At 36.3% G+C, this 15,316-nt stretch overlaps 1 protein-coding gene across 7 annotated transcripts in view; it reads left to right on the top strand.

The window, feature by feature from the left end:
• Window positions 1–15,316, top strand: part of SENP6 (SUMO specific peptidase 6) — a 94,700-nt gene that overhangs the window by 67,971 nt on the left and 11,413 nt on the right. For all 7 annotated transcript variants that reach the window (XM_064447780.1, XM_064447783.1, XM_064447785.1 and 4 more), the window contains 8 exons: window positions 241–283; window positions 3,879–4,058; window positions 7,139–7,365; window positions 7,968–8,074; window positions 8,159–8,275; window positions 9,101–9,223; window positions 9,473–9,565; window positions 14,367–14,800. In XM_064447780.1, coding sequence (XP_064303850.1) covers window positions 241–283; window positions 3,879–4,058; window positions 7,139–7,365; window positions 7,968–8,074; window positions 8,159–8,275; window positions 9,101–9,223; window positions 9,473–9,565; window positions 14,367–14,800 — 1,324 coding nt within the window. The remainder of the gene's footprint in view (window positions 1–240; window positions 284–3,878; window positions 4,059–7,138; window positions 7,366–7,967; window positions 8,075–8,158; window positions 8,276–9,100; window positions 9,224–9,472; window positions 9,566–14,366; window positions 14,801–15,316) is intronic.

Here is a 15,316-nt window from a genome sequence, read left to right as displayed (position 1 = left end):
TTAAGTTTCAACAGTCAGTATGACTGAAAGAGACACTGAAGAGTAAAGAATATACTTGCTTCCTTGAGTTGTGCTAAAATGTATGCATTGGGTTGTTTGGGTTTTTTTAATTTTACATTTTTATTTTAAAATTTTAATTATGCAAGTACTTAATTGAAATATGTTTACTAATAGTTAAAAGGCATTAAGTCAATTTTGGTATGGAAAAGTAGTGAAATATTATTGTGTTGTCTTCCACAGTTTTGCCTGGATTATATCAAAATACGCCTAGAAAGTCAAGAAGGTGAGAAATCTTTCTTTTTATGTTAATACTCTCTCTATATATAGATATATTTTGAATTAAGTAACTTTGTCAAAGGAATTAACAGGTGGATCATAATGAAAAGTTGATTCTGGTTTTGTTATGTATGTAATAAATTACACTGGGTGCCTGTAGTCAGATAAGAGGGGAAAAAAAAAGAGAGTATAAATTTGATCTGAACTGCCTGGTGAATAAAAAACAAAATGTTTTTGCATTCTCTCTGCCTTCTACTGATGTAAAGAAAATTCACAGAGTAGGAATTAGCAGTCTGGTGTGCATGCAATTAGGTCATTAGTTCTTCCCCTTCATCCTAGTTGAGGAGCTGTAGATACTCTGGTGATGACTGGAAAAGGTTGTCTTGAAAATGGTTAACAAAAACAATAGGCAAGAGTAACCCCTGTAAAACATGTTACCTCTTTAACAGTTTATTAGTTCTTTTATTTCAGGTGCATAAATAGAGAGTGAAAATCACACAGGTGTCTGCATCTGCCTTGAAATTTTTTTCTTCTCTAGCCTATAGGTTGTCTATTTCATGTTACTGAAGGAAATACAATAACATAGTTTAGGAAATTGAGAGCTTACAACTATTGCTCTATTGGCTTTGGTTCTTTTGTAGGGTTTGCTTTGGGCCTGAAAAGCAGCTTTGCCTCCTTTTGTTAATCTTTAGTTTCCATGAAGATGCAGTCCTATCGAATTTTGCCTTTTGTTATTTGTAAAAGAGAACTATTGTATTTTGTCATTATTATGTGCAAAAAGGTGTCTTACAACCTGTGAAGATAAGCATAGCCTTTGCTCAGTCAAGTATTTAAATTTCTGTTGCACCGAAAATTTAGGTGTGGAGAAACCACTAATTTTCATGCATTGAATGCATTAAAAAAAAAAAAACCACTAAAAAGCTTAGTAAAATTTGTAGGAAATGTCTATGAACTTTTAGTCAAAACAGCTGCATCGTGAAATTATTTCCATGGGACTTGATCCCACAATAGCATAAAAATGGTGACTCATTAAATGCTGTGTTTGTTGGAACATGTAGCGCTTTTCCATTTCGTGTTTTTTGAGTTTTGCATCTGGAGGGAGATGGGTGTATTCCCAGCTAGCTCCATTTCTATTAAGTTCATAATCATAGCATGATTTGTTTTAATACAGGTAGGCATCTTGAAATAAAAATGACACCTAGTATTTTTTCTTCTTTAGATTGATTACGATGGTCATGCTCTTTCAGGAAGAGGGAAATGTTTTGAACAGCTGTAGAAAACAGCAGTACTGTCCTGCCTTGACCTTGTTTTTGTGTGTATAAATATCTGTCAAGTTCTCAAAATTTTCTCCACATCTCTTGTCAGTTTTCTGCAACTCCCAACTGGTGTCTCAAGGACACACCTTTTTGTTTCTAATGCATAAAAAACTGTTCACATCACCTTTCATGGATAAGTCCTATTGTCTGTCTAATGTCAGTGTTACAGGAAATACTGTTCACAGGTTAAGGCGTTCATGGTGAAATGTATTATAAGATGGTTTAATGTAAAAGGATTAATAAGAATTAAATATTCATCTGAAGAATAGAGTGTCTTCCTCTCAGGTGAAATCTGGTATGCTTCATCTCAGTGCAAACACAGTTATGAGGATTCAGAGTTTTCTCCAAACACCACCTAGCTCATGTTTTGGCAAGAGCCTTCTATCTAGACACCATTAGAAGGACGTGTGTGCCTCAGTTCAGTGGCTTGAATCCAGCTTTTAAGTTAGGATTGTTGTTATTGTGGTCTGCCTCTGAAAGTAGCAAGTTAGGTGAAATTAATTAAGGAAAGTGTGTACATTTAGGAAGGAGAAAACTAAAGTATTACTATAGAGACTGTGGTATTACAGCATAGCCTTGGAAAGCTGTTTTGGTGTTTGTTTTAAAAACAAAGGAGAGAAGGCTCTAGGAGTCATTTAAAAACCTTCGTTTAGTTACTAGCTTCATTTTCTTCTGTGTAAGTCCCTAGGGAGATAAAGGAGAATCAGTGCAAGGAGATGGGTGGGTTAGATCCATGTAGCGTATTTCTGCTGCTCTTTTCCTGATGAAATATCAAACTGCTGTTCTGAGCAGTAAATGCTGCCCAGTCAGCTTGAAGGAAGCATGTTGCTGCTGCAGCCTGCCTCAGCTGGGCTGCTTCTTCCCAGCTAGTGGGACAGGGGTATCGGAAGGTTTAGAAGGAAGGGAGAGCTGCTTTGCTCTGCAGAAGCTGTGGTGGCCACCAATTCCAGTCTGCAGCCAATGGATGCTTTGCTTTGGGTAACTGTTTGCCCTGTCTTTACGAGCAGCAGACTCCTTTCTGGCAGGTACGGGGGTGTGAATTCAGTTGCCAACAAGAAGGAAGGATGTAGAGGACTGCTGCTGGACATTGGCTGCTAAATGCCAAGAGGAGGATAGGGGAAACAGTTTTAAAATAACAAAAAAATAGGATGGAGGGTGAGGATGGGGAAAGCACTCCCTCCACTAATAATAAGAACCTCTAATATCTAATACTAGTAAGATAGAAAGTAATGGTGTGTCTTTTATGTCTTTTTTTTTTAATCATACGGTTTTATGTAATTATGTTCAGGGTGATGCAAATTAAACTCCTTATGCGGTAATCGTTTTACTAACTTTTACGTACCATCTGTCTGGTCATGAAATATTTACTAGAATTTAACTTAAGAAAGGCCTTAGACTTTTCATTAATTCCCTGCAGTGTCTCCTCCCTTTTACAGGGAAAGGGGGAGGAAACGGACTTTATGCATTGATTTTTATTTATTAGAAGGACTTGTGCTGGCTCCATTTCTCCTTCTATCCTGTCTATGTCTTGTCCCCTAACTAAGAGGATATAGTTTTCCTGCTGGAGGCTGCCATCAAGCACGTGGTAGAACAGTGGACGCTGCAACTAACTGAATCTTTAAGTGACTACCATTAACCAATTTCCTGATCTAGAAACAATTACTGGCATTGAACTTCTGGGTCTTTTCACCAAATTTGAAGAACTTTGTTTTCACACATTTTTCCTTCCATTTGTGTAATTTAATAAAAGCTGTAAAATACTCAACATTGGCACCACCAGCATCAGATGTAGCGTTAAAAATTTACCATGTTGCTGACATTTCCCTTTGGTAGTTAACTGAGAGCAGTACCTTATTTTCCTCAGGCAATCAGATTGTTTCTCTGCATGTGTTTATTCTCCTCTTAATTTTTAAGTTATTTTTCGTAAGGAAACATGGTCAAAGATAAATCTACAAAGAAAGTTTTAAAAACATATTGTAAAATGTGTTATTTCAAATTGTCACTAGAAATGCTGGTTTTTATGTGGAATAAAAACTAGATTAAAATTGGTGAGAAGAAAACAGTGTGTTTCTGATTCCTTTCCTGAAAGGTGACAGTGGAGTTCAGTCCGTCTTTTAAGATATTAACAGATGTCACTTCCTGGGCATGTGTTAATTTAAACTTCTAAAAACTTTCTTAGAAGTTAATAAGCACATACTGATTTCTTGTTAAAATCAAGGAGGCAATTGTAAAAGAAGCTTACCTGTTTTTACTATTATTTAATATCATGTCATTATTTTCTTCTAGAATCAGAAAGTGATATCCGAGAGATTAACCTGAAAACTTCAGAACTTACCAAATGTGAATGGTGTAGTGTCCGAAAATTACCAGTAGTTTTCCTACAAACAGTACCATCAACCTGTAGTAGCCTGAGAGACCAGCTGAAAATGAGTAAAGATAATGTCTGGTATGAATGTAAAGGAGACAGTAAGTAAAATTATTTTAGTCTACTATTCCACTTTAAATTGTGTTCTAATGTTTTGGATCATGACTGACGGCACTAAAGAATAAAACTGGCATCATTGGCTGGGGCAGGTGTAGTGCTTTTGCAGACATGATCATCCTCCCAGGCTGATGAGGAGTACAGTTCAGAACAGCTTGGCAAAACTGTAGTCTTCTTTTTGCCCAGACACATGCTAGTTACATCATCTAGTCAGTTCAATATAACTTTTTTCCACTAATATTTATACTGAATGAAAGCAAGCTGGTTTGTTTAGCTTTTCTATATAGGCCTTTACATTTATTGACAACTTTTGGCACTTCTGCTTTCTGGGCTGTTCTGCTTATGGGCCTTAGCTTCAGTAGAAACGGGTGTGGGTTGGCTTGGGGTTTTTTCCCATATGCTTGCAGTGATGTGATGTAGACAAATACCTGCTTGGAAAACAAGTGGATTGTCTTCATGTATCTTAAAATTAAGTTTAATTTCAACATAGTTTTCCTCAAGATCTAGCATCTTAATATGCACACTGTTTTTCAAATTAGCATAGAGTCCTCTTCCCCTTAAATACGCTTTTCTTGAGGTTAAATTTTGTGGTTATTTGTACTTGTAAATGGGGGAAGAATGCTTTCAACAATCTTAGAACTGCGTGCTTCCAACATATAATACTGTTACAATAACCTCATTGACCTCCTAGAAAAAGTATGAGGTGTAAAGAGTACTGTAATTGCAAAAGTAATTGGAGAGCGTGCAGGGGAGAGAGAGATAATCCTGGGCGCAGGCATTAGACCCCAGGTGAGCCCAGGAGTTCACAGGTGAAAAAAGGAAAAGCTTCCTGAGTTGTCTGGGTAAGAAATCCCTCCCTTTCCATATCTCTCAGCCTTTCTCCACCCAGCTTTTCTCTCTGATGCTGTGGCTCTGAGCTAGTTTTTCATCTGTTTTATTGTACTTGATACTTATGAGGACTTTGTGATAACACAGTTGCTTTTTGCTTTGTGAGCAATGAAATTTAAATCTGCTTCCATAGCGGTGAAAGCAATTGTGTGTAGATGCCTAGTTCTCAAAATAGGAACCCAAAATCCAGTTAAATTCCGTGTGTGCAGTGAATTAGGAAACATGCTGAAGAATTATTTTTCACAACAGTTAGCATGCTGGGTTAAGAATAACCAAAAGGAATGGCTATGCATGTGTCTGAAACTCCTCTTACAGAAAAACAGGTCCCAGCGGCTCTGAGTTAGCCAGCTACATGAGACTGGGATTTGTAGCCTGAATCTTATTCCTCTGTGTGACTACCTAAATAATTCCTCTTAGGGCAACTTGTTGCTTTTTTGGTTTTGGGATGTTGTGAGTGGTTGGTATTTATAGAACAGCTGATTGATCCAACTCACATACTCCAACTCTTGGTAAAGGTGTAGGCTTACCTGTTGAAGCTAAGCTGCTGTACCAAAAGAAATACAAGATTTATTAGAGCTAGCAAGAGTAAGCATGAGAGAGCACCTGATGGTATTCTGTTTGCAGAATGTTCACTGGGGGAGAGCGGTTCTGGTTTGCTTGTTATAGGACCTGAAAGCAGGGCTTTGCTTTCCTAGATGGTGAGATCCCTTTACCTGTGTAAGGAGATGAAGATTTTTATTACTGAGACATTTTAAATTCCTTTCCTTGTTCAGATGCATACTTTTTAGAAATGAAAGCTGGTTGCCAGTGAATCAGAGATCCTTAAGAGATTTCTGTTTCTACAGTAACAGAAATCCGATCAGAGAAAAATAAATTTTTCTTTTGTGAAATTGCCATTACAGGCTTTTGTACTTACTTACCCAACAATACATGCCTAAAATCAGTAAGAGTAGTTTTGTTAGAACTTTGGGCTTCTAATATGTGGCATACAGTTTGTATCCACTTTTTTAAAAAGCATCATGCTTATTTTCCCATTTAAGTCTGGAAACAGTTGTCTCAGAAGTGTACTTTTTTGCCCCCTCAGTATTCTATTCAGTTTAGTTTCTAAGCAGTGGTTTAAGGTTTGTTTCCTAGTTGCTAGCTACCCCGGTAGTAAAGTGGTATTTTTTCAACCTCTCACTGTTTCTGACAATCTCTATTGCCTGAAAGAGCTGATATTTATATGCCAGTGCTGTATATCTGTGTAAAAGTAATTCTTATAGACTGTTTTAGCTAAAGGGCTGGGAACCTCTGGGCTTATATGCTGTAGTGACTTTAATATGTAAAATTTTCAAAAAGCAATAATGTTTTATAGTGTATTCTTCTAGGATCAGGACACACCATGAATGTACCTGAATCATGGGGTCTCACATACTGTTTTTTCATTAATTTAGTATATGCTGTCTTAGTTCTCTCTCTTTTTTTTTTCCTTCCCCTTTTGCAATCACATCTATTTGAAAGTAGGAGAAAACAAGGCTGAAACCTTTTAAAATAAAATACCATGTAGAAGTTGATGGGGTTAAGTACATGAAAGCCATTTTCATAATAAACATTGAGATCACAAAAGCCTATCTACATTCTTGACACAGTTGTTCTTTTCTAATAAAGTTCCACAGATGAATGTAGTTTCATTGATTTTTTTTTTTTTTTTTTTTTTTGAGAGAGCTGCTCTAGACTTCTTAGTGTTGACCTGGCATAAATTATGGCAAGGGGTTTCCCTATATAGAGAAGAAATTATGCTGAACACATAATTTCCAGAATTGTATTGAAACAGTAGGATAGGAACTGTAATAAGAAAAAGGAAGTATTGATTACAGAGTCTTACTGTCAGTAAGCAGAGAAGCTGTTATTTCAGAATATGTTTTGGCTTTGCATTCAGCATCTTTTAAAAATCTATCAGGTGTAATAATTAACATTTCTATATTAAGGTAGAAGTTGAATGCACTCTTTTTGCAAATGTAAGTAGAAGGTTCTGGTAGTTAATCCTTCAGTCTGTCTGCATACATGTGATTTACTCCTTGTATATATTGTCAGCAGTGTGTACACTCTTGGCTCGCGATTCTTTAAAATCTCTTTATAATTGTGACATATTTTACTTTGTTTCTAAATGAATAATTTTCTCTCTGCTTTTTTGTAGGTCAGGAAGAACAGTACATCATTTTGATTTTTGAAACTGGTCTTGATCCTCATGCAAACTCAATATTTGAAAAAATTATTACTGACATTGGTATTAGAAATAATATTTCTGACTTCTTCGTGAAAATTTCCTTTGAAGAAGCCAATGGCAGGCTTGTTGCATTTACTAAGTGCTTGGAAGACAATTCCAAAGGAAGCCCATCTCACAGAGAAAACAAAATTAAAAATGTAATTATGTTTTATTTTAGAACAAAGTCATTATATTATTTGGGTTACAAATACACTAAAGATAGTGTGCTAGTCACTAGACCAAAAAAAACCCCAACAACTTCTGCAGGCTTTTATATGAGGATTCCCAGACTGGTCCATGGTGGGTTATGAGACTCTGGGAAATAGTCTGTGCATTCATAGTGCTTTTTAGTGTGTTTATTTTGATCGTAAAGTTGTACAAAGGTCCACAAGTAAAGCTGTCATTTGAAAGTTTTTAAGGGACAAGAAATTTTTACTGTAATTAGACAACATAGTTGTTTCCAGATTCATCTACTGGTAAAATGATAATATTTTCAACAAGAAATTCTGTTGCAGTGTTGTAGTTAAATTTAATTAGTGATTTCTTTAAACAAAATTACCTCTTAAAGAATTTGAAAGTTTTGTGGCTCTGCAAGAAATGAGTACAGACCCAAGTGTAATAAATGAACTAGGAAAAAAACCAGACTGAAGTCCTTCTCAGAAGCAATGGATGTTACACCGCTGGACTTCACCAAGCTTCATTACCTTTTTGGTAAATCTGAGCACAGTATGCAAATTAATATTGATTTTATTCTTTTAAGGTTGCTTCTGAGTCCAAAATGCAGCAGCGAAATAAACAGTTACCGTATTTTGATGATGATGAAGAAATTGGAGAACCACATACAGTATTCATTGGTCCTATAGAGAAGTAAGATTTTTCTCTTTGCCCTGTAACAATTCTCTGAGTTTTTTGGCTTTTCATATTTATTATTGAATGTATTTTTCTTTTCAGGTTGATAGTTTATCCACCTCCTCCAGCTAAAGGTGGTATTTCTGTGACCAATGAAGACCTCCATTGTCTAAATGAAGGAGAATTTTTAAATGATGTTATTATTGATTTTTATTTAAAGTAAGTTTTGTTTCAAATCAGATTTTAGTCATCTCTTACTTGGCAACTTGAAAAGTTCTGACATTAAAAATTCATAGGTCAGTTGATAACACTTGTTCTCCAACTATGTATAGCTCTAATTTTAAAGGTCATTTTGTATTTTTTGCAAGAAATTTTTGTTCCTCTCCTATCCTGCATGACAGTGACATTGTTCTCACTTGGAAGAAAGGTTCTTTAAAATTTCTTAGCACGTGAAGAGGAATTTTAACTGCAAGGAATAAAAAGGCACCTTTCTAAGTTCAGTTGTTTTTTTTTCCCGAGTATTTGTGTTCCCTGGAATTTGATTTGTTTTGATTAGCATAATACATCAGTTAATTTTTTGATGTCACTGATGCCACAGATGTTAGAAGCTTAATAAAATGTTGCATGCTGATGTGCTTATGCTACGCATAATATGTGTATAATTTTCACTCTATTGAAATATTTTAGAAGTAAGAAGAAAATTGGTGCATTGCTTTGGGAGCATTTTGAGATTTAGTGGCTCTGTTACAAAATACGGGTCTTTCCTAGACAGGTCATATGTAATAAACTCACTGAAAACTTGTTTTCCTGCCATTATGTAAAAATAAATACAACAGCAGCAGAACAACTTGTTGATTGATTAGAGCACTTAATACCTTGAAATATTGACACAGATATTGCATTAGGGAGTTCAAGTGGTTAGTTAGCTGTAATATTCTTACAGCTATTTTGTGAAAGGCTGCAACAGTTTGATGGGGAGGTAGCACTGTTGGCAGTCCTTTTTACTCTGGTGATGAATTTTTCATATTTTTTTTAACTATTTAGGTATTTGGTACTTGAAAAACTGAAAAAAGAAGATGCTGATAGAATACATGTGTTCAGTTCATTCTTCTATAAACGCCTTAATCAAAGAGAAAGAAGAAGTATTAATGAAACTTCAAACCTTTCGTAAGTCTGTCGATAAGTCAGTTTTATTAAGAGCTAAGTACAGTGAAGACTACAAGAACAGATGCTTTACAGAGATAAAATCCTTACAGACAATATTATACCAACAGACCTCTAGGAGGCATCCAGACCTATAACAAATGTAGAATTTGCCTTGAAAATCTTAAGCTGTTAAGGTGAAAATATCTGGAGAAGTAGTCTTTCAATTAAAATAAGCTTCCCTGCAAATAATGTGTTGGTTTCTTCTTGTAGAATACAACAAAAACGACATGGGCGAGTAAAAACATGGACACGGCATGTTGACATTTTTGAGAAAGATTTCATTTTTGTTCCCCTTAATGAAGCGTAAGTAAACATACCTTTTTATCACATTTGGTAAAGGCTTAAGCTTCATAATTCTAAAATTTGAAGTTATTTTATAGCGTGAATAGAAGTTAAAAATTAAGAGAATAAACATCTTTTTCCAGGAGATGAAAACCGAATAGTAATATAAGACCTTTATGTGCACTCTTGTAGTATAAGTAGTATCAGATAATATAAAGACTGAGCAAAAATGAACTTTTCTGAGTCCTTTTTTTAGGCATTACCTGTTCTCTGGAGTTCTTTTTTCTAAGCTGTTGTTGATGATAACTTTTGGACTTACCTTTTTTAGTCCTTACTTTTTTCTTTTAATGAGATCTCTTTGGTATAGATGAGATCATCCTTTAGTTACAATAAACCTATATCGGACCAAAATGCAACTGAAAATCTCTACTGCCCTGTATTGGGATCGTTATGCTTTTCCTTTATATCCTTTTGTCCTGGTATTTTTTTTGGGTCAGGAAGCAGACTGGTAGCATTCTAATGGTTGTTAAGGACTTCTTATGATGCTTGCATTCCTTAAGATCAGAGCAAGTTGTCACAAACACATTTTTACATTTCGCAAAAAGAATCTAAGCAGTCCTTAAGCCAAAATGTTCAGGAAAGTTAAACTACTGCATTTTAAAAATACACAATAAAAGCATAAAGTAAGGACAGAGAGACAGGAGATTTGTAACTGACATCATAGGCATACCTAACTGATCTTTTGAAAATTAAGAATAGGGGTTTTTTTTTGTTTTGCTTTTAAATTAAAAGCTCCCGAAAGAAATTTATCTAGATACCATGCCATTGTGCAGTGAGAGGAGAATTTCTGAATCTTCTCTTTTCCCACCTCCCCTGCAGCTGAATTCTGAGGCTAGCTGTAGAGAGGCAGTTTTGAGGTAACTGACCATAGATCTGTCTTTGTTATGAAGTCATAAGTAAATCCCTGAGAAAGCTGTTCACAAGCACTGACTTCAGATTTTGAGATACTACGACATCTGTACAGCCATGGGAAGACAGCCAGTGCTTAGGTGATGAAAATGACTCAGGTGTAAGATATGCCTCCTGTCTACTGCAGACTTCATCCTTGTCATCCCTCTCCTCCGAAGCTTTAAGTATTGAAACTCTGAAGTGTCTGTCATTTAACTTTTAGTTGCCTTAGAGCTTGTTATATATTTTACTTCTCACCACCCTCTCTCCTATCATTCACACATCCACGTTGGCTATGCATAGGAGAAATGAGACTGATCATGCTGCACATACCAGACAGCATGACTTAGAAGTCACCTGAGAACAAAAATAAATATTCTGTGGTTTTACAAGAATTAGTTACATTGCTAGTAACTTAGCACATAGTAGTTTTCACTGTCTTGTTCATTTACTGTTAAGCGACGAAAGCAACATCTGCTTTAGCAAGTAGCGCAGCTCAGTAGGAGTGAATTTGCAGAACAAAATAGTTTGAACTGAAGGCATGATGGTCACACCATGTGTGGGTTGGAGATTTTGCTTTGGACTAGCTTGGTCTCATGGACTCATCCAGTAGCGATTAGAGCATGAAAGTGTACTCTTGGTGTGCATCTTTCATCTGCAAATTATCCTGTTCACACTTTTTGGAACTGTCCTTCACTGTGAACTGAAACTTGGTAAGTGGTGATAGTAGGACATTGGTTTGCAAAAGGGCTTTCCTGATATGTACAGTAAGAATATTGCAAAGCAGAAAAAAAAAGCAAAGTATCCAGGGAGATGAGAAAGCGGTGGTTTGATGGGGTAGGCAGGGGGAGCAGATTTGTGTTTTATTGGTTTTGACCTGCCTTCTGGCAAGGAAACCGTAAGTTAGATATTCTGTATTTCTAGTTTTAATTTATTGTTGTTAGCTGCTAGTATTTTTGTGGTAATTTATTGTTGTTAGCTGCTAGTATTTTTCTTGGATGCACCTTGCTATTCTGTCTCCCCTCAAACATGTCACTTCCCCCATCCCCCAAAGCCCAACCCTCAGTTTTGAGGAACAAAAAGCTTTTTGAGGGGAGATGCTAACATATTTAGGAAAGAATCAGTGACTTGAAAGTTAAATACTCCCATTAATTGGTAATTGGTATTGCAGGACATGGAGGAGGTTGGGGAGATACGTGGGAAAGAACACAAAAACCAGCAAGTGTGAAGGCTTCTAGGCCTCTATCCTAGTAGCAGAGCTGTTATTATTGCTAAGTGTCTCCTTCCTCATATTGCCATGACACAGAGGAATAGCAGGTTTTACCTGCTATTATTTGACTGCTCTTTTCCATATATTCTTGTGTTTCAAAATGGGTCAAGAGCGGAGAACTGCAGTTGTCTTAACTTTTTTCAGTCAAAAAAATATTTTCTATATTTGTGGTGCTGATTTGTCTGTTAGTTGACTTCTTAATCTCCCGTAAGTCTTTCAGATATGCAGGTCTTATGAAGGTGGTGGGCTGGGATCTAACATCTGTAGTAAGTTACAGCTTTTTCAGAAACTCCCTTCTGTGACTTCTTTTCTGTTATGTAATTTCCCACCCTCCTGTTCCTCACTTGCAAAATGAGGACTGTCACACTTTGTGTTGACAAGAATGGAGATGATATATGTTCAGCAGAATATAACTTCCAAATACTTGGTGTTTAGCTGTCTAGGTTGGGTTTTTGTAATTGCGGCATTGCCTCATAACTTCAAGGGATTAGTGAAAATGGTAGGACAGAGAATCACTGGTGAGGAGGGAGAGACAGTTAATGCCTGTGGTGCATACAGAGCACAGTACGTGCCATTCTGTGTGGTTTTTGGAGAACCTGGTTTTCAGAATTTTTTCAACATGCCTTTGGCTGATCATCTGTATGCCCAACCTAATATAGCGTAGTAAGGCTTATATCATCCACTTCTCTTCCATCAGTTTATTCCTTGCCTTCATAGACTATGATCTTAGGTACAGCCTTGAGTTGTCTAGGCTCTCCCAGTGTTTGCAGCTTGACTCATTGCAGCACTGGAGGTGTTTTTCAGGAATTTGCCATGTGGCTTCATGCTGGTAACTGGTCCTTGTAAACAGATCTTTCTGTATGTGATACAACAGCAGATGAAAGGTATGGAAGAGTTTCTTCGGTTCCAGTGAAAGATCTGCATTCATTGTTATTTATAAAAGGTCTCAAACCTTAATCTGTGACAAAATTAGTCTCATTGAGAACCAATCTCAGAGTTTCTTTTGCTTCTTTGTCTTGAATTAAATAGTATGTGGAACAAGTTATTCTAGGACTTGATAAAACTTGAGAGCTTCTCTTGTGTTATGGGAATGCTGCTAGTGGTTGCTCCTGAAAACACTTCTCCTGTGTTGCCTAGAATGATGCTTTTATTTTTTCTTTTAGGACACAGCTATTTATTCTGGCATCTGGCTTAAGAGTACATTCTAGAAACAAGTTGTCAAACTGCAGTAGCTGGAGGTGGGCAGGAAGAATCTAGGGAAGAATTAACCTCAGAACAATATGGCTGATTTAACCATGACTGCACCAGTGTCCTTTGGCAGAACAGTCCTTTTTGTTCAAGTCTCCAATGGAAATAGGTTGTTCTTTTAAAAGTTACAAGCTATTTTCTTTTAGATCCAGGTTAATATGCTAGCCTCTTTACATAATTGGTACATAAAGCCTATATTAATAGAGCACAAAAATTCCAGGGTTTGGCAATATGTAATATATTCATTTACTAGGTGTGGTGAATCACTTAAGACAGAATGCCTCCATACTTCACATGCTGCTTTCAAAGGCCACTTGCTTTAACTGCCATTGAGTTTTGATGGAATTTAGGCTTCATAATCATCTGATTAATTTTTAATATATCAGACATGCATTTTTAGCTATCGCTTTTTCTTTCTTCTAAAACACATCGAAATGTGGCTTCACCTGTATAATACATAGCTAGGTTCTGTTTTGTTGTTTGCTGTAGGGAATCAGAGAACCTTCAGAATATTTCTAAATCAGGTCAGTCAATATCTACTTGCAATGCCTCAATGCCTGAATTTGCTGCTGCTCCATTTCTGATTGAGTGGCAAGTCAGTGAAGTCTGAAGAGGCAAGGAGATAAGGAGGAAACTGGGGCCAAATTTATTTTGTGTTGTGGGATATAACTATTTTTGATCCTGAAAGGGTTAGAATGTCAGTTCTGTGAAGAGTGAGGAGGACAACAGAGTCTTGGTGGTGGCGTTACAAACACTCTTTTCTCTCCATTTTTAATTCACTGTTGACAAGATTTATTTCAAAATGTGAAGTGTCATATACAATTGGAAGATCTCATAGGTGGAACAATATGGGCAATTCAGCTATACTCTTAGATCTGACTACTTGTGTTGCTAATTCTGAAATACTAGAAACCTTTATACAGCCATAAAACATGAACTCTACCAATCTCTAATTAATGCAGTGATAAAGAAAATGTTAAAAAAGAAATAAGCTTTAGTTCTTCCAGTTCTTCCCCAAGAGATCCCCAGAAGGGAAAGAATGTATAAAGTTTGAGAAAATTGAAATAAATGTTTAGACAGGGCCTGTTTTCAACTAACTGCATCATATTAATGAATTTGTTGGTGACTACTTGCATGGACTGATCTTACCTTTAGAGGAGACTGTGAAAGCTTGAGTAAAACCTGCTTAGAAAAGTGAACAGCTATTACAATCTATCTTTGATAACTCTGGGGGACAGGGTCTGGTTTTTTGTGTGTTCGCATGCACTCAGTGTTTTGTTTGCTTTTTATTAATTCAAGGTTTAACCATGAACATTAATGTAACTGCCAGTTTTTAATGTATTTTTTCCTTTGCAGTGCCCACTGGTTTCTGGCTGTCATCTGTTTTCCTGGTTTAGAAAAACCCAGATACGAACCAAATCCCCACTATCATGAAAATGCTACAACACAGATAAAATCTGCCTCTTCAGATGGGGAGAGCAACACACCATCTCCTTTGCCAAATGAGTTAGATGCACAAAACTCGCCTTCCAAATCCACAGCAAAGAAGACATTGACCAAAAAGTATAATACAGCTTTAATTGACCCAAACACTGAAACAGAGGACAGTGAGTCCTCATGTTGTAGAAGAAGTCCTTGCAGGGGAAAAACTGCTTTCAGAAAACTAAATCAAATAGACAGTGATGTGGAAGAACCTAACACTGTGGAATCAGTATGCCATAAACTTGACCATAGGACTCCAGATGAAAATGGTATACAGGGTGAATTCACAACTGCTAGCCAATCTATGGGTATGTAATTGTAAAAATATGCTTATTTTAATGAGAAATTTGGATGTTTCACATCTGTTCCTACTTTTGCAGTTGTGTAAACTTCATACTTTGAAAATTTAGTATGTGGCTGAAGTTTGAGTGCTTGGGATATCAGTAATTTATAGCCATTGCATATAAAATGTTTTTGTGGCTGTTGACATAACTCCCATGGCATGCGGCTGGAGATAAAACACTGTTTTCCTAAATCAAATTAATTTTTGCATTTGAGTGACCTCTTTTCACACAAAATCATTTTGCAGATATCACTTTGCAACACTTAAGACTGTAATTGTTAAGGAAAGAATAATAGTTGACCATGGATCCTCATAATGTATGAGCATGGGGGAGCTGAATTAAGATTGTGTGAGCAGCCTTAATTGCAGTGTCTTCTAGCATTTCAGGTTTTGCTTTAACATCATCAAGTTATCTAATGTCTTGATAGAAGGTATGTAAAAAGACTGAGAATAAAATAATAACAACAAAAAAATTTCTCTC

Source organism: Phalacrocorax carbo, chromosome 3, assembly GCF_963921805.1.
Source record: "Phalacrocorax carbo chromosome 3, bPhaCar2.1, whole genome shotgun sequence".
Classification (NCBI taxonomy): Eukaryota; Metazoa; Chordata; class Aves; order Suliformes; family Phalacrocoracidae; genus Phalacrocorax; species Phalacrocorax carbo.
The sequence above is the reverse complement of the archived record's forward strand: the minus strand, read 5'-3'. Positions and strand labels throughout refer to the sequence as shown.